Source organism: Vipera berus (genome assembly GCF_964194415.1).
Source record: "Vipera berus genome assembly, chromosome: 15".
NCBI classification, from domain to species: domain Eukaryota; kingdom Metazoa; phylum Chordata; class Lepidosauria; order Squamata; family Viperidae; genus Vipera; species Vipera berus.
The window spans coordinates 6,737,109-6,760,745 of NC_138218.1; the positions used below are offsets into that span (position 1 = coordinate 6,737,109).

At 45.2% G+C, this 23,637-nt stretch overlaps 1 protein-coding gene across 1 annotated transcript in view; it reads left to right on the plus strand.

Moving 5' to 3' along the window:
• Positions 1-23,272, plus strand: part of BRINP1 (BMP/retinoic acid inducible neural specific 1) — a gene marked incomplete at its 5' end in the record, with an annotated part of 43,159 nt that extends 19,887 nt beyond the window's left edge. Inside the window, 6 exons of the mRNA XM_081339810.1 lie at positions 1,821-2,011; positions 7,780-7,949; positions 12,028-12,133; positions 17,370-17,606; positions 18,715-18,937; positions 21,731-23,272. Coding sequence (XP_081195936.1) covers positions 1,821-2,011; positions 7,780-7,949; positions 12,028-12,133; positions 17,370-17,606; positions 18,715-18,937; positions 21,731-22,871 — 2,068 coding nt within the window. The 3' untranslated portion in view covers positions 22,872-23,272. The remainder of the gene's footprint in view (positions 1-1,820; positions 2,012-7,779; positions 7,950-12,027; positions 12,134-17,369; positions 17,607-18,714; positions 18,938-21,730) is intronic.
• Between the last annotated feature and the right edge of the window lie 365 nt (positions 23,273-23,637).

A 23,637-nucleotide genomic window follows, 5' to 3' on the forward strand; every position in this document is an offset into this window, starting at 1 on the left:
AGGTTCTCCATCATCCAGGCCATGGTTGTCCCAAAGGTGCTTTTTCAAGAGGCAACTGGACTTCCTTGGTTTTTCTTTACAAATCCTTCCATTCCTCCCGCCGTCCAGTCAGAGCTGAAGAAGCTTCTTGGAGGAGAAGCGAAACGCCTTCCAGGAAAAACAAAGTCCAGTTTTTTCCTCCTGAAAAAAAGCGCCTTTGAGTTTGGAGAGGATGGTTAGAAGCAGATCGATACCCAGAAGGTCTCCCTTACGATTCTTTGCCCCGTGGTTTGAATCTTCTCAGCAGTCTCCCACTATTTTGCCCAGAGCTAACAAGGCCTCCGGGTGACTCTTTCCTTTTTTTTGGGGTGGGGGTGGGGGGAAATAATCCGTATTTCCTCTGCCTTGTGCTCATTAGTCAAGTCTGCCTTTGGGTGAAATAGATATTTATCGCCTTTTGCTCTGTTTCAAAAGCAGGACAATTTCCTTTTTTCCTATGGATGCCAAATGTCCCCCACCGCCTCCGTGGTTTAGTACTAGAATCACATCAAAATGACTTTCTGCATGCTTTTTTTCTTTTTCCCCTCTCTCCTCTGGCTCTTTTTCTTTTGATCTGATGGAAAAGAATTTGCATTTTTTTTAAGGGGATGGAAATGGCTGAGTAAGTGAAGAAGGGATATCCTACCTAACCTTCATGCGCCCTGTTCACCGCCCTGAGTCCCTCGGGAGAAGGGCGGTATATAAATTTAATAAATAATAATAATAATAATAATAATAATAATAATAATAATAATAATAATAATAATAATAATAATAATAATAATAATAATAATAATAATTCAAACTTTTTCTTCAACGTTCTGCAGCTTTGTTGGCTACCAACTCTCCCAGTTCAGATTGCAGGGGGAGGTGGGGAGGGGGAAACCCCCCCCCAAAACCTCAGGATTCCCTTTTCCCAAATGGAAAGTGGAGGCAGTTGGCTAGGCGGAGTGGGGAGAGCGTGGGTTTGCTTAAAAAGCGAAGGAGAAAAACACACACACACACACACACACACACACACACACACACCCTCCTGCAATCTTCCAAGGAATAAAGCGAGCTCGAAAGCTCCGCTAAAAGAAATTTGAATTTTTGTCCCCCTGGGAACGAGCGTTTAAAGAAGAAACAGGAAACGGTTTCTTCCTCCAGAGAGGAAGAACATTTGTCGCAACCCTCTAGCAGCTGCTCAGCACCAGAAGCTTAGATTCACACTGTCTTATTAACTAGGTTTGTTGGCAGCCCAAAAGGGGTTAAGTTAACAGAATCTGGGAAACCGGAGATATTATAGTTCAACTTCCCAGGTCTCAGTAAGTTTGTTATAAGATGGACGTTCTTTGAAGCAGTGAGAAGGTTCCTCCTCAAGGGGGGAAAAAAATGGTTGGGGGAAAAAAATTCCAGCCACACCCCTCTCTTTTTTGTGTGTGGAAGTTCATTAAATTTTGGGAAATGGATGGCCATTGTTTGATCAATTTGATAATTTTCTTGGGACTTGATGAGATACAGGGGGTTGGTTTTTTGCAAGGATGTTATTAGTGTGAAGGTCGCGTGGGGTTTCCCCTCTTATTTATGTCACATCTTGTCCTTCCACTGAAATAGCCTCTTTTCACCTCCTCCCTTTCCTTTCTCTTTCTCCCATCCTTCACTCCTCTTTTCATCTTTTTTTCCCCCCATAAAAGCCCATTAATGGAAGTTCGTAATATCTGGAGGAACCTTTTGTGGTGTTCCCTCGGACACACAACTTCCCTCCTTGACCGTGTTTTCTCACTGACCCTCCTGGATGTGTTGCTTGTCTCGTTGCTCAGGGAGTTTGCCCGTTGGAAGGTGAGGAATACGGCCATCGAACGGAGGGATCTGCTCCGGAACCCCGTCCCTTTGATGCCTGAGTTTCAGAGAAGCATACGCCTGCTGGGCAGGAGACCCACAACACAACAGTTCATCGACACCATCATCAAAAAATACGGCACCCACATCCTCATCTCGGCCACTTTAGGAGGTAAGTGGTGGTGGACTCTGGTTCTGTTTCAGGTCTCGGACATGGGAGCGACAGGAAGATGTATGGATGACTTTTTCATTTGGGTTCTGTTGGGATTCCTCGCCAGCCCGTGGATCCGGCAGCTGAGTCTGAGGAATCAGATGAGGAGGAGGAGGGGCCTGGAGTGATATTAGAGTCAGAGGAAGGCTCTGAGGAGCTCCAAGACTTACAGTCGGACGAGGAGCCTGGCCCCTCTACTCGCGCTCAGGCTGAGACACAGCTGTGCTGCGAGTCTGAGTTGGACAGTGACGAAGCACAGCTGGGAAATATCCAGGATGCACGAAAATGCCGGCAAGAGAAGCGAGTAGGACAGAGGAATGCAACGGGGTGGCTCCAAAGGCAAAGGAGCAGGCATTAGGAAAGCCACCCGTTGGCTGCATAATGGAAGGGAAGGCGTGGGAGGTGTTGGTTGCCGAAGGTAACTCTTCGTGTTGAGGATCGAGTTGCTGTGAACTGTATTTGTTTGCCTTGGACATTGACTCAGGTCTGTGAATAATAAAAGGGGTTTGGGGTTTTTCCTGCGGTTCCTGCCTGCTTGATTGGAAGAGGAGTTTCTCCTTGGGAGCATAGCAAGGACTTACCTGGGACAGAACAGGTTCAGCTTGACATCTCCAATAGAAATAAGAGTCACAATGCCCTGTTTAGTAACTGTCCGGTGTTACGACATTCCTGAATAGTGTCTCTAGCTGTAGAATCACAAGTCATGCTCGCATCGTATCTTGCTTAGCAAGGGAGTTGGTGACCCTAGCTGTGGTTGCAGAATCACAAGTTATGCTCGCATCATAACTTAATTCAACAGGAGCTACTTTCAAGGCACAGATACATCTCTGGATACCTCCCTGAATTATTATTATTATTATTATTTAAAAAAAACTTTCTCTTAAAAGCTCTGGTATCGTTTTGCAGGGACTGAAGGATCTGTTAAGGAAATATCTTCAAAACAATGACCCAAAAGGTGACGGCTTGTCTGGTTTTAATTAATTTTCCACTCAATGAACTACTTTTCCTTGGAAACATACCTTGTTAGTTTCCTGACCTGGTCTGCCCTCTCCTCTACTTTTTTTTTGAAGTATATCCCACAGCACATCATTCAAAGATCTGGTCTGGTTTCTTGGTTACACACTGCTGGTTGAAAAATGGTCCAAGTGGGGTAGAACAGGAGAAGCTAATTGAAAAAGGGTCAGTAATGTGCTTGAACTGGTTTGGGAAATACGTTTTTCCTTAGAATAATAAGACCCGGACTTTGGTTCATAGATCACAAAGCCTCCAGGTTATTTTGGAGGAGATGTTTTAATCCCTCAAGGGCTGCTGTGAGAACAACACAAAGTTCAGCATTTATTATTATTATTATTTTTGTGGTCTCAAATGTTGCTGGAAGTTCATACATCTTAGCTGTCGCCGTCTATGGATTAATGCTGATTTTCATTTTTCTTGGAGCTTGTGGCTTGGCTTGGCCCATCAGGTTTGGTTCGACCCTCATACGTTATCAGTCTAAGACAAAAAAGGAATGGCTTCATTCCGGAGGACCAAGAGGCAGCAAAGTTTGGATAGTTTGGTTGAGAGGAAGAGAGTTAAGGAGGCTCCCTCCTACCAATTCTCATAGTATATCTTCTAAGCTGCAAAAGATACTTTACCAATAAAAGAGAATATTTGTAGCGCAGGGTTGAAATGAGGAGTAGTACTAATGCTAGTGGCACTGATGAGGTTATCTAGTTGGGTCATGAAACGTCTGCAAGGAAACAACCAATTTCAGAGAGCACAAAAGGTCCCCACAGTCCTCCTCCTCCTCTTCCTCCTCCTCCTCTTCCTCCTCCTCCTCTTCCTCCTCCTCTCTGCAAACCCCACTTCCTTCTAGCAGTGATGATATTACCTAGTTGGGTTATAAAACATCTGCAAGAAAACAACCAACTTCAGAGAGCACCAAGGACCCCACAGTCGTCGTCCTCCTCTTCCTCCTCCTCCTCCTCCTCCTCCTCCTCCTCCTCCTCTTCCTCCTCCTCCTCTCTGCAAACCCCACTTCCTTCTAGCAGTGATGATATTACCTAGTTTGGCTATGAAACATCTGCAAGAAAACAACCAACTTCAGAGAGCACCAAGGACCCCACAGTCCTCCTCCTCCTCCTCCTCCTCTCCACAACGTCCCCCAGCACTGACAATGTTCCCTAGTTGGGTGATGAGACATATACAAGAAAATAACCAAGCTCAGAGAGCACCAAGAAGCCCTCAATAGTTTGCTTTAGTTTTGGCAAGAGAAATGAGGAACAAGGTGTCTTGTTTTGTTGTTCTTTTGGGAGGGCTGACAATTCCACGAGTCTCTGCGCATTTTTGCTGATGAAGGTTGCTGTTGTGTACCTGCTTAACTGTGAGTTAAATCCACCCAACGAGGCCTCCTTTTTGAACAAACAGGCACCGAGGAAGCGTGGAGAGATCAAGGCTTCGTTTTCTTCCTTCCTGCTCGTTCCCACCACCTGGGCGGGTTGTCCCTCGCCTTTCAAAATAACCCAGACCTTCGGACGGTGAAATATATTTTTAATTTTGCCAGGGTCCGCTAGTGAATGATTCGCCTTGTGCTTCCCCTTCGCGCTCCCGTGTTTGCAACGCTCCGCTCTAAAATAGGCACCGGCGTGGAAGGGAAGAGCTAGCAACGCCGATGGAGGAGGGAAGGCTGCCGGGAGAGCAATGCAGGAAGAAAAAAATTCTCTTGACAGCAGTAAAAGTGGAAGAGACTCCCCAAGAGCAAAGATTGTTCATGAATGAGAGTATTTTGTTCCTGCGTCACAGGGCCCCAGAAGCCCACCTCAGAGGCTCAGCTGATCAGTCGAGGCGAGACTCGCCACGGCTCCTTAAAATTAAGCACAAAAATAAAAAGGGAGAGTGCCTTCCAACCAATTTGGAACTAGCTGGGCGTTTGCTCAGCACCGGTGAGATCCTAATATACCCCATAGGCCGATTTGTTGGAATCCAGACAAAGCATAATGATAATTCTCAGTGCATCAGACGCTCACGCCTGTAGGCATTCGGCAACTTGTTTATAGCAGAAGCTTCACAGAAACGACAAAGCTATTTAAGATGCTTTATTGGAAGCAGGAAAGAAGACATATATGTCTGTGGTGGTAGCATCACACTAAGCCAGCCCTCCCTTCTTCCTTCTCTCTCTCCTTCTCTGTCTCTATCTATCTATCTATCTATCTATCTATCTATCTATCTATCTATCTATCTATCTATCTATCTATCACCTACCTACCTACCAGTGGAACAGTTTGGCTTCAGATGTTGTGGGAGCTTCATCGCTGGAAGCTTTCAAGAACAGACTGTCAGAAATGGTGTAAGGTCTCCTGCTTGGGTGGGGGTTGGAGTAGATGACTTACAAGGTCCCTTCCAACTCTGATATTCTGATTTCTTTCTTTCTTTCTTTCTTTCTTTCTTTCTTTCTTTCTTTCTTTCTTTCTTTCTTTCTTTCTTTCTTTTCTTTCTTCTCTATCATCTATCTATGTCTATCTACAGTCTCTGTCTCTGTCTCTGTCTCACTCTGTATCTATCAATCATCTATGTCAATCCATCTGCTGTCTATCATTTATCTATGTATTGACAGTCTCTCTCTCTCTCTCTCTCTCTCTCTCTCTCTCTCTCTCTCTCTCTCTCTCTCTCTCTCTCCTCCATTTTGATGTTCCCAGCAAAGATCTCTAAATTCTGAAATGCCTTCTTCCCGGGCCTTGTGTGATTTTTTTTCCTACCATGTACCTCCAACTGTTCCTCCTGTATAAATAGCAGCTAGTGGGAAGGCTCGGCAAAGCTGTTGCTTGCCTCTAATGGAACTGGGTTTAGTAATGGTGGAGGGGGCCTACAAACAGGATGCCTTGAAATGGCAGCAGGGCAGGGAAGCCTACTTTGTTGTGTCTCTTGGTTTCATGCAAACCTTTACATCTACCTGTCCTCCCCCGGCCACCAAAAGGGCTCTCCGTTCTTAGTCACTATCTAAAGATCCTATCCCGGGTGATTCCTCCTCCTAATTCCAGAGCTTGGAGAAACATCGCAAAGGTTAGGACGCTGAGCTTGTCAATCGGAAGGTCGGCAGTTTGGCGGGTCGAATCCCAAGTGCCGCATAGCAGTTAGCAACTGTTACTCGTCCCAGCTTCTGCCAACCTAGCAGTTCGAAAGCACGTAAAAACGCAAGTAGAAAAATAGGGACCGCTACGGTGGGAAGGTAAGAGCGCTCCGTGCACCTTTGGCGTCTAGTCATGCCGGCCACATGACCACGGAGACGTCCTCGGACAAGCGCTGGCTCTTCGGCTTTGAAACAGAGATGAGCACCGGCCCCTAGAGTCGGAAACGACTAGCACGCACGTGCGGGGGAACCTTTACCTTTACCTTTTTTTACCCTGAAGGCAAGCTGACTTTGAATGCTAGAAGGGAGGGAGGGAGAAAGAGGAGGAGGAGGACTGTGGGGTCCTTGGTGCTCTCTGATCTGCGTGGTTTTCTTGCAGACATTTCATGACCCAAACTAGGTGGCGTCATCAGTGCTGTTATACTTTTATACTTTTTATGAGGTAAATAGCTGAAGCTGTTCGGGAATGTGTCGTTATCGTGTTGTATAAAAAAAAAGAAAGAAGGAATAAATCATGGCAGGAATAAGAAAAAAAAAATTCATTCTGGAGTTGGAGCTGTGTCCTAGGGTGTGTGTGTGTGTGTCTTTGTTGTATCGACAAACACACACAAACACATTTGAAGAAATAGGGCGGTGTCTCTCTCTCTTCTCTTCCCTCCTCTCTGCTCTTTTCTCCTCTCTCCCTCCATCATCTGTCCATCCCTCCCTGTGTCCCTCCCTTCTCTCTCTTTCTCTTCTCTTCTCCTCTCTTCCTTTCCCTTCCCTTCTCTCTCCCTCCCTCTCAATATATCTATTGATTGTCCTACTTTAAGGTGGGGGGAAAAACCCCTCTCTTCTGTGGTTACTAGGTTGTGATTGCCGTTCCATGTCAGAAGCACAAAATTAATTATCCCCTAATGACCAGAGTATTAGACCAACAGAAGCTTTTCCCCCACGGTTTTGGCACTGGCTGAAACACCCTAATTGGCCCTCGTTGAATCTGATCCAAATGAGTCCTGAAAAATATAGTCAGTGTCTTTTGTGTGGGAAATGTCACATTATTCCCCCTTGAAAGAAGAAGATTGCTTTTGATGCCCACGTGCTTGTTCGCCGCCCTTTATTTCTTCATTTGGGGGGGATTTATTTTACGGTGAAGAGGCGCAAGACATTAAGGGTGGAGAATGGAGCAGAGCTGCAGGTGGGGAAGTGCGCCAAGATATTAAGGCTCTTGGCCTAATTTTTCGATTTAGCAATGCTTGCTAGCTTGGTTCTGAACGATGGATGAATTTGAGGGCTTTTCAAGGCAATAATCATCAGTCTGGCACAGAAGATACATCAGCCTTGATGTCTTCTGGTTGGGAAAGTAAATCTCCTGTTGGCATGGCTTGAAATGCCATTGATTGATCAGGTGTAAAATGGCTGCAACTCAAAACAAAACCCAAATTGTATATTTGTTTTCATCTGTTGGCAGCAGCAGTAATTTGACTCGGATCTCCTCCCGTTCTTCCTTTTTTTTTCCCTTTCCTTCTTTCTTTTTTCCTTCCTTTCTTCCTCCATCCCTTCCTTCTCTCTTTTTTCTTCCTCCTTCCTTCCTTCCTTCCCTTCCCTTTTTGCCTCCTGCTTCATCTTTCTGATGCTTCACTAGGAGAGGAAGCGTTGACCATGTATATGGACAAAACCCGACTTGACCGGAAGTCGGGCAATGCCAGCCAAAGTGTTGAGTCCCTTCACCAGCTTGCCTCTTCGTATTTTGTGGACCGGGATGGAACCATGAGACGTCTTCATGAGATTCAGATCTCCACGGGAGCAATCAAGGTAGAACTTGGTTTACAAACATAGTTAAGTTTGGTTTGAGTAAATTGGGTCTGGGGGACAACCAGTTCCTGGGAAAGGTGAATCTCCTTTTCTTTTTTCTTTTTTTCTTTTCCCCTCCCAAATCTTGTTCCCACCATCCCGATGTCAGTGCCAATTTTCTCCCCCCTCCCCCCCCCAACATCTACATGAAGTCTAGATGTTCTGGTGGACCTTCCAACCAGTCTTAACTGTAAAGCTTGGGAACATATTCTGGATTTTTTTTTTCTTTTTTTCTTTTTGGAGGTGGGCCTAATGGTGTCCAAGTTGGATTGTTGATCTTCTCATCTAGAACTTGGCCAGTGTTCCATCCCCAATTCCCTGATTCTACAATGATCCCGTATGTGACTGCCAGATTTTTGATGAATTTGGAAAGTTCACGAGTAGCGACCATTTTAAGAGCACTTCTTGACTTGTTTCTAAAAATGATCCCATTTTTTAGGAGGTACAGATTGCTGGGCTATCTGTTCCTAATTCCATCTGAGAAACGCCAGAGGATAGACAGCAAAATCCCCGAATCATTGGGAGATGGGAAATGGAGCAGGCAGACAAGGAAGTGGTGGCAAAGAACTGCAGGAACATGTCTGTGGAGATTCTCAGTCATCCAGGTTATATCCAAAGGTGCTTTTTCCACGAGGAAACTTGACTGTTTCATTTTTTTCTTTGAAGACCTCTCACTTCTCATCCAAGAAGCTTCTTCAACTCTGACTGGAAGGTGGCCCTTTGCAGACAGCTGATCCTTTACATTCTTTTAGAGAGCCGTTGAGGCTATTTCAAGGGTCACCTGAGCGGTGCAAATGGGTGTGGAGCCTTCTTGGCTGCAGGATGTCTTTTGCTCTGGGGAAGAGTCTGGGTCGTCTGCATCTCAAACTGAGGCGCAAATGGTTCCTGCAGTCTGCAATGTTTTCTGGAAATCCCGTTGTCCCGGAAGCGTCTTGACGGAAATTCTGAAGTCAGAACTGAAGGAGCTTCTGGGATGAGAAGCGAAAGGTTTTCAAGGAAAAAAAAAACAAAGTCCAGTTGCCTTTGGGATAACTGGAGGAACAGCTAGCCAATCAGCGCGCCTCGCGAGAAGCAATGCTAAAAGGCATCTCTCATCCTTGGCCATCCTTTTTTCTGCAGACTGGCTTAGAAGTCAGCTAAATGGCTTTTTGGTGTGTGAGTGAATGGGAAGCGCCATGCGCCTAGACAAAAACCTCAGAAGTGCTGCCTAACGCAGTTCACAGGATGGGATAATGGCTAGGGCAAAGGTCCTTTGCAGCGCTTGAAAGGAATCTAGTTGCCCCGGTAAAAAAAAAACAGAAGGGGAAAGTATTTGGAGCTTCTTAGCAATTGACCTACAAAACAGTAGCTGGAAGACAGTTCCACAAAGGTTTGGCCTTTGTCATCCTATCAGAGATCAGGGTTTTTTATTATTATTATTTCTGAGTGCTTGAAGGTGCCGGGGAGGTGTGCTGAAAGCACCTGAAGTTTGGGAAGAGGAGAGTCAGGTGCATTTCAACGGTTGATGTGCAAGGTTGGAAAATAGACATGTCCCTTTGATCTGCTTGCCATCAGGCTCTGCCAAAGGAAATAGAAGTTATTCCACTTAGAATATATCTTTCCCAACTGCCTTGAAAGCAGCGTGATGATACTTAGAAGCCTGGTCCACAACTTCAGTGTTTCTCAGCAAAACTAGCGCAAAATACAGAGAGAGACAAAGAGACAGAGAGAGAGAGAGAGAGAGAGGAGAGAGAGACAGAGACAGAGTGTCAGAATCCATTTATATCATATTCATAAACGTATGTTTAAAACGTTGTTCCTGGATTCTGCCATCTCCCGAGAAAGAGGGAACGAATGTGTATTGAGCCTGTATTAGGCATTTCAAAGGAAAAGAGAAGCCTTTTGCACAAAAGGGAGGGTTAGGGTAGGTAGCATCTGGCTTGTGTCAAGAAAGAGAGCAATAAACATAAAAGGTCCTAAGTTCCTTTTTCCCACGAGAGGGATGATACGAGATAAATGATGGGGGGGCTGACCAATTGGGGTTAAGGTGGGGTTGAACCAGGAACTCTTTATAAGGTTTTGGTTTGTAGAACAATATTAAGTCCTGTCTTGTATTCCTACAACCAAGCATGTCATAGTAAAGATTCCTTTTGGACTAGATTTGGCTCCAAGAGTTTTGTCTTCCTAAGACGTGGTTTGGGGTGGGTCCTGACACAGAGACAGAGGGAGACAAACATAGACAGACAGAGAGACAGTGACAGACAGACAGAAAGAGACAGAGAGAAAGAAAGACAAAGACTGAGAGAGAGAGAGAGACAGACAGACAGACAGACAGACAGACAAACAGATAAACAGACAGAGACAGAGAGAAAGTCAAAGACCGAGAGAGACAGAGACACACACACAGAGACACACAGAGAGAGACAGAGAGACAGAAAGAGAAAGAGAGAGAGAGAGAGACACATACAGAGAGACAGACAGACAGACAGACAGAGAGAGAGAGACAGAAAGAGAGACAAAGACCGAGAGAGACAGACAAACAGACAGACAGAGAGACACACATACAGAGAGGGACAGAGAGAGATTGCTTCCAAGTCTGGTGATTGAATTCTAGCGATTGCCTAGACATTTCTCTGAAGCTATCTTGGTAAGATTTTGGATGTGGCTTGCCATTGCCGGTTTCCTAGGGCTGTCGGAGAGGGACTGGCCCATGATCGCCCTGCTGACTTTGTACCTAAGACAGGGTTAGAACTTATAGTCCTCTGTCTATGGAGATTGTCAATCATCCAGGTCATGGTTGCTCCCAAACTGCTCAAGAATTGAAGAAGCTTCTCGGATGAGGAGAGAAGCGTTTTCATGGGGACAAAAACCAGAAAGTCCAGTTGCCTTTTGGAAAAGCACCTTCAGCTTAGAGTCCTCTGGTTTCTAATTTGGTTCCTCAACCCTATGCCCAACAGGTTTTCTTAAGAGAAGGACTAGATCTTCCCAGAAGAAGGACTAGGATAACATGACAGCACTGTCCCGATAGCTAAGGGGCTGCTACAAAGAAGAGGGGCTCAACTTATTTTCCAAAGTACCAGAAGGCAAGACAAGAAACAACGGATGGAAACTAATCAAGGAGAGACCCAACGTAGAACTAAAGAGAATTTTCCTGATTGTGAGAACAATTAACTAGTGGAACAGCTTGCCTTCAGAAGTTATGAGTGCTCCATCACTGGAGGTCTTTAAGAAGAAGTTGGACAACCATTTATCTGAAATAGTCAGGGTCTTCTGCTTGAGTCTTCTGCTTAGACTAGAAGACCTCTAAGATCCCTTCTGACTCTGTTATTCTGTTATTTGGCTAAGAGTATATACCCATCCCTTTTTAAGTCTGCAGCTAAGCTCTTGGTCTATTGTCCACCTTCCTGTCCACACATTGGCTAGAATAGAATAGAATAGAATAGAATAGAATAGAATAGAATAGAATAGAATAGAATAGAATAGAATAGAATAGAATAGAATAGAATAGAATAGAATAGAATGCAGAATGCAATAAATAGAATAGAATAGAAATGAAATTAGAATAGAATAGAATGCAGAATGCAAAAAATAGAATAGAATGCAGAATGCAATAAAAAGAATAGAATAGAATGCAATAATTAGAAGAGAATAGAAATGAAATTAAGAGAAGAGAAGAGAAGAGAAGAGAAGAGAAGAGAAGAGAAGAGAAAAGAGAAGAGAAGAGAAGAGAAGAGAAGAGAAGAGAAGAGAAGAGAAGAGAAGAGAAGAGAAGAGAAGAGAAGAGCTGGAAGGGACCTTGGAGGTCTTCTAGTCCAACTCCCTGTTCAGGCAGGAAACCCTATAATATTTCAGACAAATGGCTGTCCAATTTTTCTTTAAAACTTCCAGTGTTGGAGCACCTACAACCTCTGGAGGCAAGTTGTTCCACTGGTTAATTGTTCTTCTTGGGATCTTAGTTCCATTCTGCCCACACTTTGACCAAAGCAGTTTGCTTGCTGCTCAGCCCTCTTTTCAATGGGGCAATTGCCATGGTTTTCTTTTGTTTTTTGATGTGCTCCAGGTCACCGAAACACGAACGGGTCCTCTGGGCTGTAACAGTTATGACAATCTGGACTCTGTGAGTTCTGTCCTTCTACAAAGCACGGAGAGCAAACTCCATCTCCAAGGTAAGGGGGAAAGGGAAATGAAAGATTCAGCTGCCTAGTTTTGATGACCGTATGGTCTCCACTCTCTAACATCTCTCTTCTTTGCAAGGTGTTTCAAGAAACTGTGTCCAGGTGAGACGTGGGAGGGTTCATCCTTGGCTGGCCTCGTTCTTGACTGTCTATGGAGATACTCAATCACCCAGGTCATGGTCATCCCCAAGGTGCTTTTCCCAAAGGCAACTGGATTTTCTTGGTTTTCCAAGAAGCTTCTTCAGTTCATGAACTGAAGAAGCTTCTTGGATGAGAAGCGAAACATTTTCAAGGAAGTCCAGTTGCCTTTTGGAAAAACCCCTTTGGGATGACCATGACCTGGGTGATTGAGTATCTCCATAGATGGACTAAGGGGGACATGATAGCAGTATGCCAGTATTTGAGGGGCTGCCACAAAGAGGAGGGGGGTCAACTTATTTTCCAAAGCACCAGGACAAGAAACAATGGATGGAAACTAACCAAGGAGAGAAGCAACCTGGAATTAAGGAGAAACTTTCTAACATTGAGGACAATTAATCAGTGGAACAGGTTGCCTTCAGAAGTTGTGGATTCTCCATCACTGGAGGTTATTAGGAAAAGACTGGAGAGCCACCTATATGAAAGATTAAAGGATCTCCTGCTAGAGCCAGGAGCTGGACTAGAAGACCTTCAAGGTCCCTTCCAGCTCTATTCTGATTGATTGGTTGACTGATAAGTTACATCGGCACTCCAAAAAGAATGAGTAGTCTTGCAAATACAAGACAACTGTTGGGGCATCCTCACAGTCAATTAATAAAAATTTGGACCCTTGGCAACTCGCTGAAGAACCACCGTCCTTGGCAGTGGAAATTCTGACCACAATTGTGATTGTAAGTACAAGGACTGCGTCCCAACGTTTAACTCAAATCACGTGTGTTGGATGTGTGCGCAAGGGTGCACAGGGCTGTTCTTTCCTCCTGGCTTCCGAGTGCTTTTTCCTATTGAAAACAATAGACGCTGGTGAGTTGTGTGGCTACCGTTATACAGCCACCACAAGTTCTGGCAACCTGTTTACACGGGGTTGGCAAAGTGATCGGAAGAGACTGGAAGATACGATCCATTATCTGCAGCCCTGTAAATAGTTCCTAATGAGGAAGTTACACAGCAGCTGGGAAGGCAAAGTTCCCCATTAATTATTCTGAGAAGCACCTTCTTAGACGGTGGAGTGAGTCGAAAAACGAAGTAGGGAAAAGTCACACTTTTAAAGGTTACTGGTAATGAGATGGCTTGTTTATCCTTCTCTCCTGCTGAGAACCTTCCATCATTCTTGTCTATATAGTTTTGACAGATTGATGCAACAGTCACGCTGCTGGTTGATTTCAGTACTGGACTCCAGTTCTGAATGTCACACGTTTAAGAAGGATCCAGGCAAATGGAAGCAGGTTCAGAGAAGAAGGAGCTAAAGTTGCATATGAGATTCACCACTAGAAATAAGGAGAATTTTTTCTGACAGTGAGAACAATCAACCAGTGGAGCAGAAGCTGCCTTCAGAAGTTGTGGCAGCTTCATCACTGGAAGCTTTCAAGAAGAGACTGGACTGCCATCTGTCAGTAATGGTGTAGTAGGGTCTCCTGCTTGGGCGGTAGGGTGTGTGTGTGTGGACTAGATGACCTACAAGGTTGCTTCCAACTCTGTTATTCTAAGGTTCTAAGATAAAGGGAGGTGGGTATGTTTAGTCCTGAGAATAATTGATGAGAGAGAGAGAGAGAGGTTCAGGAGAACATCCTTCAAGTACCAGAAAGGGCATCAAGTAGAAGAAAGTCACAATGGGTTCATGCAGAGAAGAAGGGATTTAAGTTACAGGAAGACAGGGATCAGTTAAATGGGAGGAGGAGGAGAATAAGGAAGAGAAAGAGGAGGAGACAGATATAGAGAAAAAGAAGGAGGACGAGGAGGAGACAGATATGAAGGAGAAAGAAGAAGGAAGATGGGGATGGAGGAGTAAGGAGTGAGGAGAAGAAAGAGAAGGAAGATGTCCATTGAATCGTGTCCGACTCTTGTTGGTTCTTTGGGCCAGGTCTCTCAATATCTTGCACTACTTCTTTGAAATTCTTCTACACTCTGGCTGGTGCCAGCTTTGATGGTGTCCAGCCACCGTAATCTTAGGCGGCCTGGTTTCCTTTTACTTCTAACTCTTCCACATTACAGACAAATTCCTAGTGGTAAAACTATCTGAGCTGGCGTGCGTTACCAAGGAAGCTGCCATGTTCCCCTTTACTGGAGGAACTCAAGTAAAGGAGCCAAGCTGTCATGGAGATTCGAATTTGGGTTCCTCGCGCTGAGCTGGAGACTAGATTAGTCGACCTCAAGTTCCTCTCCCAGTTTTGAAATCTGCCTATCCTCAACTTCCCAGACTCCATCTGCTTGGAAGAGACGGGCCCTCGAAGAAGACTTGGAACCAACAAGTATTGGGGTGCTTTCTTCAAATGGTTGAAGGCAGCTCTGGACCACCAATCTATCTTTTTGCATGCCTGTACTATTATTATAAGGGACACGGTGGCTCAGTGGGTTAGGACGCTGAGCTTGTCAATCAGAAGGTCGGCAGTTTGGCGGGTCGAATCCCGAGTGCCGCATAGCACAGTGAGCGCCTGTTACTCGTCCCAGCTTCTGCCAACCTAGCAGTTCGAAAGCACGTAAAAACGCAAGTAGAAAAATAGGGACCACTCCGGTGGGAAGGTAACAGTGTTCCGTGCGCCTTTGGCGTCTAGTCATGCTGACCACATGACCACGGAGACGTCCTCGGACAAGCACTGGCTCTTCGGCTTTGAAACGGAGATGAGCACCGGCCCCTAGAGTCGGAAACGACTAGCACGCATGTGCGGGGGAACCTTTACCTTTACCTTACTATTATTATCCAAGACCACACGGACACACACGCACACACATGGTGAGATGGTCAAAGATGGTCTCTCTTCCCTGTAGCCCATCAATATTTGGAAAAGAAATTTGTGCCCTTTAATTTTTCACCTGCTGTTCTCCAAATGAAGCTGGTTCTTCTTCCTTCTTCCCTTCTGTGTCCCAAATACCATTTCTATTGATTGGGTTGCAGGAAATTAGGTCAAAAAAAAAACCCACAAAAAAACCCCCAACTGCAAGCTGATTTCCCAGGCAAGCGACAGAGACTTCTCATTCTGAAAGGCATCCCTTAAAGACTGTGACTTGATTTCTTTCCCCCCCCCCTTAATTCCAAGTTGCCATGGATGAGGCTATAAATGGAATTTGTCACCAAGGACTCAAGTATGTGTCTTTGCATCTTCAAAAGCGCGCTCGCTCTTTCTGATTCTAGTCAATCAAACCTTTTTCCCCCAATCGGTATTTAATGTTCTGTAGCTCCGGGTAGCCATTTAGCGACCGTTCGAAATCACAATGGCGCTGGAAAAAAAAAAGCGACTTATGGCCATTTTCCCCAGTTACGACCGTCGCAGCATTCCCCGTGATCATTCAAAATCCACACGCAACTGACTCATAGTTATGACGGTTTCAGTGTCCCGGGGCCACACGTGATTCCCCTTTTGCGACCTTCTGACAAGCAAAGTCAATGGGGGGAAGCAGAATTTGCTTAAGAGCTTGTGTTGCTAGCCGAACACCTGCATGGATTCATGGATTAACAACTGTGGCAAGAAAGGGTCGTTAAATGGGGCCAATCAACCAATTTCTCACTTAGCGATGTAAATTCTGGCCTGTGTTGTGGTCGTAAGTTGAGAACTACCTGTGTTTATCATGTTTGTTAAACAGATTCTTCTGGCCTTCTATTTCTTTTGTCGCCCATCGTATTCGCCCAAGAAATAAGATTTCTCTCTCTCTCTCTCTCTTTTTTTTTTGGGGGGGGGAGGAGCAAAAGTCTCTGAAGCTGTACAGATTTTTTGAAACAGGTTGGTGTTCTGATTCCTAGAAGCATTTACAAATATATAAATCTAATAAAATCTAAATCTAAATGGAAGTTGGTTTTTTTTTTAATGAGAAGGAATGCCTGCCAGTGTGTGAATTGAGGCTCAGCTCTGTATGGTTAAATTCTTGTTCCAATTATTGATAAACTCCCTCCTTCAGATAAGATCCGAATGATGGCATGACTGTCTTTCTCATTTTTGCATTTTTTAAAAAAAATTGTTCTTCCTTTCTGCAGTGCTGAGGTTTGTCGAATGGCATTAGGAGGAATTGCAGTCCTACAAATGGAAGAGCAATTAGCGAGGTTTTCAGTAGCTTCATCAGCCACTCTGAACATTTAGATCTGGCTGAATGACACACGCACAGACAAATATTTCAAAGATCTGTAGGAAGGCTGTTTGCCATCCTTGGGTAACCTCGAGAAGCTGATCGGCTTTGACAAGCTCAGCTTCCCAAATGTGAGGAAACAGCTGCAGAGACACAACGGGCCTCGGGCTGCCCACTGAAAACTGCCGACGTGAACAGAAAGCACGGATTGCTGAACGATTGCGTGGCCAGCCACTTGTGCGAACCACTGATGTCCACTTAGCCAAGAAAAGTCGAGCTTCTTGGAGTGACCTTGCAAACGTGCATTTTCAGTTCCGCTTCTTGGACACCGGAATGGCCAAAATGGCAGCTGGAGAGAGACATGAAAAGTCTTGACAATTTATAGACTGTGTTCTCACAAGACCTTTCGTCAGGCCAGATAGAGAACCTCACAAATTTGTCCAAGAATGAGCCACATTTGATTAGGGGGTGGGTGGGACCAGTGTTAGAAATTCTGTTTATATAAAGCACGACAGAATAACCAAAGGGTACAGTCACCATGTGCTTTACTGCTCAACTATTTAACTGTATCAGGAAACAGGAAACTCTACTCCAAACAAAAGAGCACAGAGTATATACCATAGATCCAAACTTCTAAATACTGCATCTACTGGCTGAATACTACTGTAGTTGTTGCATATAAAGACATTCCAACAATGAATTTCAACCATTAGAAGACCTCCATGGTCCCTTCCAGCTTTGTAATTCTAAGATTAAAGCTTTCTGGATGTGAGCTTCAGCGTGTTAGGTTCCCCTTTGGATTCTTCACGGTTCAATATGATTGTGCAAACGTCAAAAGTAATTTGGCTTTCCCACAACACAGGTTAAGCATGAAATGCAAAACCAGCCTGGGTGACTCTGCTAGAGAGGTTAGGGGAGACTCTCTCCTCGTCCTGTTTTGATTTCCCTTTCTCTCTTCTTTCTCTCTTCTCTGTAGGTCTCCAGGTCATTTTTCCTCAATATTTGCAAGAGAAATTTGTGCAGTCAGCCCTGAGTTACATCATGTGCAATGGAGAAGGTGAATATATCTGCCGAGACAGTCAGTGTGGATGCCAGTGTGCCGAAGAGTTCCCTCAGTGCAATTGTCCCATCACCGACATCCAGATAATGGAATACACGTTGGCTAACATGGCCAAATCCTGGACAGAAGCCTACAAAGATCTAGAGAACTCAGGTAACTGGGGAGAAAGGCCAGGGTGTTTTGGTGGGATGAGACAGTTAGTGGCTTTACGCCCAATCAAATTAGTCCTTTGGAAGATCCATCTGATTCAAGGAGGAATTAATCTGATTTGGAAAGTTGGGAGATTTGATTGAACTTCCTTGAACTGGGATGTCTATGGAGGTTCTCCGTCCTCCAGGTCACGGTTGTCCCAAAGGTGCTTTATCAAGAGGCAACTGGACTTTTGTTTTTCTTTGAAGACATTTCACTTCTCACCCAAGAAGCTTCTTTATCAATCAATCAATCAATCAATCAATCGAAACAAAACTGGAAGGGACCTTGGAGGTCTTCCAGTCCAGGGATAGGCAACTTTGGCTCTTTTGTGACTCGTGGACTTCAATTCCCAGAATTCCTGAGCCAGCATGGGGGAACTTTGGCCCCCTCATGACTCGTGGACTTCAATTCCCAGAATTCCTGAGCCAGCTTGGAAACTCTCCCCTTCCTCTCAGCATGGTTGGCTCAGGAATTCTGGGAGTTGAAGTCCACGAGTCATAAAAGAGCCAAGGTTGCCTACCCCTGTTCTAGTCCAACCCCTTGCTCAAACAGGAGACCCTATACCCTTTTAGATAGACAGCTGTCCAGCCTTTTCTTTAAAACCTACAGTGATGAAGCACCTACAACTTCTGAGGGCAAGCTGTTCCGTGGTTAATTGTCCTCACTGTTAGGAAGTCTCTTCAGTCCCAAAGAAGCTTCTTGGATCAGAAGCGAAGAAGTTTCTTGGAGCTGAAGAAGCTTCTTGGATCAGAAGTGAAAGGTCTTCAAGGAAAAACAAGTTTCCTTTTGGAAAACCACCTTTGGGACAGCAGAACTCTGCTTCCTTCTCATGGAATACTAGGGCTGGAAGGGACCTTGGAGGTCTTCTAGTCCAACCTGTTGCCCAAGGCAGGAGTTCTTGTACCATCCCAGACAAACAGTTTTCCAACCTCATCTTGAAAACCTCAAGAATACACCTATGCCCAACATTGTACAGGGAAAAAAATATGATCTACAAGTCCTCCCATCAAATCACCCCCCTCTTGGAGTTATGTTTATTTAGATTTGTTTCTGTGTATGGAATTCCTAGATGAATTCAAGTCCTTCATGAAGAAGCTACCTAACAACCACTTCCTGACCATTGGGAGCATCCATCAGCACTGGGGGAATGACTGGGACCTTCAGAACCGCTATAAGCTCTTGCAGAGTTCCATGGAGGCTCAACGGCAGAAGATCCAGCGGACTTCCCGTAAACTCTTTGGCCTCAGCATCCGTTGTCGGCACAATCCTCACCACCAGCTGCCTAGGGAAAGGTAGTGGCTCTCTGCTTTTAGCTGGTGTAGGGGTGTATGAATACAAGTAGTCCTCTACTTAAGATGACAATTGGGGCCAGAATTTCTTCTCATAAAAAAGGTGGCTGCTAAGTGACACAGCCAAAGTATAAGCAGATAGATAGATAGATAGATAGATAGATAGATAGATAGATAGATAGATAGATAGATAGATAGATAAGACAGATAGACAGATAGATAGATAGATATAGATAGATAGATAGATAGATAGATAGATAGATAGATAGATAGATAGATAGATAGATAGATTGATAGAGATAGGCAGACAAACAGACAGATAGACAGACAGATAGCAATAGCACTTAGATGTATCTACTGCTTCACAGTGCTTTACAGCCCTCTCTAAGCAGTTTACAGAGTCAGCCTTTTGCCCCCCCCCCAAACAATCTGGCTCCTCATTTTACCCATCTCGGAAGGATGGAAGACCAAGCTAACCTTGAGCCGGTCAGGATCGAACTCCTGGCTGTGGGCAGACGTATCCTGCAATGCTGCATTCTAAATTTTCTTGGCACTAGTCTGCGTGGTTTTCTCCCCTAGAAATAAGGCGCAAATTTTTCAATGCAACCCCCTCCTCAGTCTTTGCCACCAGGTTACCAAATATCCTTTGCACCCAATTAAATCCAAGGAAACGTCATCCCAGGGCCATTTTTGGCTGTCTGAATGCTCTGGGCAAGAGACAGTAGTAGTTATTACGTGGGGCAGGCTGCAAAAACGTAGAGTGGTAATATTAACAGCGTGAGATTTTCCTGTGCCATTCACAAAGCTCTAATAGAAATAGCATGTTCTATATTCAAATTATGGCCTAAAGGAACACACTGACACTCAACTACGCTTAATGGAAATGAAGGCAAACAGAACGGAAAGCTAAAGAGAGAGAGAAACGTGCATTTAGCTAATCTTAATGGTTGGGAAGAAGGGACACGGTGGCTCAGTGGGTTAGGACGCTGAGCTTGTCGATCAGAAGGTCGGCAGTTTGGCGGGTCGAATCCCGAGTGCCGCGTAGCAGAGTGAGCGCCCGTTACTCGTCCCAGCTTCTGCCAACCTAGCAGTTCGAAAGCACGTAAAAATGCAAGTAGAAAAATAGGGACCACTCCGGTGGGAAGGGAACAGCGTTCCGTGTGCCTTTGGCGTCTAGTCATGCCGGCCACGTGACCACGGAGACGTCCTCGGATAAGCGCTGGCTCTTCGGCTTTGAAACGGAGATGAGCACCGGCCCCTAGAGTTGGAAACGACTAGCACGCCTGTGCAGGGGAAACTTTACCTTTACTTTACCTTTAATGGTTGGGAAAGGCCTGAGTTAAAAAAAAAAACCTTTTCACTCTTGTGTGCTTCTGCTTTTTTCTTCTTGCACATCTAGAGTTTTGTTTGCAAAACAAGCCCAGTCAATGCATTAATTAAAAACAACGCCAGAGGGGACTCGAATGGAAAATGGAAGGAGCGAACTGGGGATTTGTTTCTCGTTGGTTGTTTTTTTTCTGACCTGGTTTCGCAATTTCTGAATGGGAAGCACTGCATGATTTATGAGGCAAAGCCAGTGACTAGAGGAAGCCATGCAATGAAGAGATTGGCCTGTAAATGTTAAAAAAAAACCCCACAAAACACAAATATTTTTTTTTTCCCAGGGATGTACCGATAGCTTCCTCTAACAGATGAAAAAACTGAGGAATGGCAGGGAGATAGGTTGACGCCAAGTCCAGACTGAATCTAAAAAAAAAAAAAAACTAAAAGAGTTTGAGATAATTCTCCAATTCACCTAGGTCAGGGGTAGGCAACCTTGGCTCTTTTATGACTCGTGGACTTCAACTCCCAGAATTCCTGAGCCAGACAAGCTGGCTCAGGAATTCTGGGAGTTGAAATCCACGAGTCATAAAAGAGCCAAGGTTGCCTACCCCTGACCTAGCGGGTGTATCGTAAGATTCTGGAGACGCTCGTATACTTTGTATGTCATGGAATAAAGCTCTGGGTTTTTTGCACATCTTTTTCCCCGCAAACCAGGAGCAAGGTAGAAACCTCCATGCCCGCCAATCACCTAACCCTTTTAGGAGAAGGCAGTGGCCATCCATATCTTTGCTGTTGCCAAGAAAACTAATCTGGTACTATGATCTATATGGAATTACCGAGAGTGGAGCTTGACGTGACGGTTACTATTTCACCTTCTCATCAAGCGACTTAGATATGGAGACTACTGTCCGAACTCCATGAGGATTAAATTAAAAGGAGCTTTGGTTTTCTCCCTTCCCATGTGGATTTTCTCCCGGGATAAACCATCCTTATGAACCTTCTAATGGAGGCCCCTTTGAGGGACCTTGATCTTACTTGAGGGTTAAGCCATGCCTTAGGTTCCAGAGCTAAAAAGGACAACCTATGGCTGAAACTCTACCAGAGTCCACTGGAGTAGAACGGCCAATACATTTAAATAAATTATAGGCCACAAAAGGGAAAGCTTCTGGTTGATGTTCTACAGCAGTGGTGGTCAATCTTTCCATTTTATGGAGCCATCTGTAATTTTGTGAGGAAATGGAGGTCCAGAGTAGGTAGGACCATGGGTGGTGATGTTGGAAACTGGTCAGGCTTGTAACGGAGAGGTGATTTTGCAGAAAGTTGCTCTTTTGCTTGATTGTAAGGCATGCAGTTGATTTGGGGAAACTGATCTTGGGTGAACCCAGCCATTGAGTTTCCTCAGAAGTTCTTAGAAATGTAAGTTTGTAGATGTCAAGAGATGCCCTATTATAGCCTATGCTTTCTCACCTGTAGGACGATACAGCAGTGGCTCTCCCGAGTCCAGTCTTTGCTTTACTGCAATGAGAATGGCTTCTGGGGGACCTTCCTGGAGAGCCAACGGAGCTGCGTCTGCCATGGGAGCACCAGTCTGTGCCAGCGGCCCATCCCGTGCATCATCGGTGGCAACAACAGCTGTGCCATGTGCAGCTTGGCCAACATCTCCCTCTGCGGCTCCTGCAACAAGGGCTACCGCCTCTCCCGGGGGCGCTGCGAGCCCCAGAACGTGGACTCTGAGCGCAGCGAGCAATTCATCAGCTTTGAGACGGATTTAGACTTCCAGGATCTGGAGCTGAAATACCTCCTTCAAAAGATGGATTCCCGCTTGTACGTCCACACGACTTTCATCAGCAACGAGATCCGCCTGGACACCTTCTTTGACCCCCGGTGGCGCCGGCGCATGTCCCTGACCTTAAAGAGCAACAAGAACCGGATGGACTTCATCCACATGGTCATCGGGATCTCCATGCGCATCTGCCAGATGCGCAACAGCAGCCTGGACCCCATGTTCTTTGTCTACGTGAACCCTTTCAGCGGGAGCCACTCCGAAGGCTGGAACATGCCCTTCGGAGAGTTTGGCTACCCGCGTTGGGAGAAAATCCGTCTGCAGAACAGCCAGTGTTACAACTGGACTCTCTTGCTGGGGAACCGGTGGAAAACATTTTTTGAGACGGTCCACATCTACCTACGCAGCCGGACTCGGTTGCCCTCCTTGATGCGTAACGAAACTGGTCAAGGGCCTGTGGACCTTTCTGATCCCAACAAGCGCCAGTTCTACATCAAGATTTCAGACATTCAAGTGTTTGGATACAGCTTGCGTTTTAATGCTGATCTGTTGCGTAGCGCGGTGCAGCAAGTCAACCAGTCCTACACACAAGGCGGGCAGTTCTATTCTTCATCCTCGGTCATGTTGCTGATGTTGGATATACGGGACCGAGTCAACAGATTGGCACCTCCTGTAGCCCCTGGAAAACCTCAGCTGGATCTCTTCTCTTGTATGCTCAAGCACCGTCTGAAACTAACCAACACCGAGATCATCCGGGTGAACCACGCACTGGATCTGTACAACACGGAGATCCTTAAACAATCCGATCAGATGACAGCCAAGCTCTGCTAACCCCAATTTTATGTACTTATCTATACAAACTAATCCTTTTTTTTGCTGTAAACAGACACACTCAAACATAAAACAACAACAACAACAAACAAATGAACAAAGGAAGTCGACCGACATTTCAAAAAAAAAAGAGGAAAAAAAGATTTTAAACAAAAGTACGAGAAAAAATAATACGTAAAATGTAATTAATAAAGAAAGAAAGAAAAGGGAAGGGAAGGGAAGCAGAGGTCCTCATTCACTGGGAAATGAAAAGCAATTGGTTTGGGCAGCCATGTAAATGAGACGCCCGTGTTTTGTTGCGCGTCTAACCACACACCCACACACAAAAAGGAGCTCAGGATGTGAATTTCCGTGAGGTTGTGGCTCCGTCGGATGTTGAAGCGGCAGAGATGGGTGGGGGAAAGATGGTCTTTGGCGATGTCGTGTATGTAATTGTAAAGATTTCAGCTATGCAGGTGCCAAACAAGATGGTAAGAGTGTGGAAGAGAGGAAATTCTGTGTACATGTACAAAGAATTGCCATTTCTCCCAGTGGGGGTGGAATGGCCAAAGATAAAACATATTTCTTTTCTGAAGTGTGAGAGCCCTTGATTTATTCTGAATCATTGTCTGCCAGCCTGAGATTAACTGGTCTTCCCCCCCCTTTTTTTCCCCTTGCAACCTGAGATGAAGGAGGCAAATTGTGATTAGGTTGCTAGACTGGACCATAATCTGTTTAAAAAGAAGGAAAATTGGGAGTTAGCTTTAGGTGGAGATTTGATTTGGAG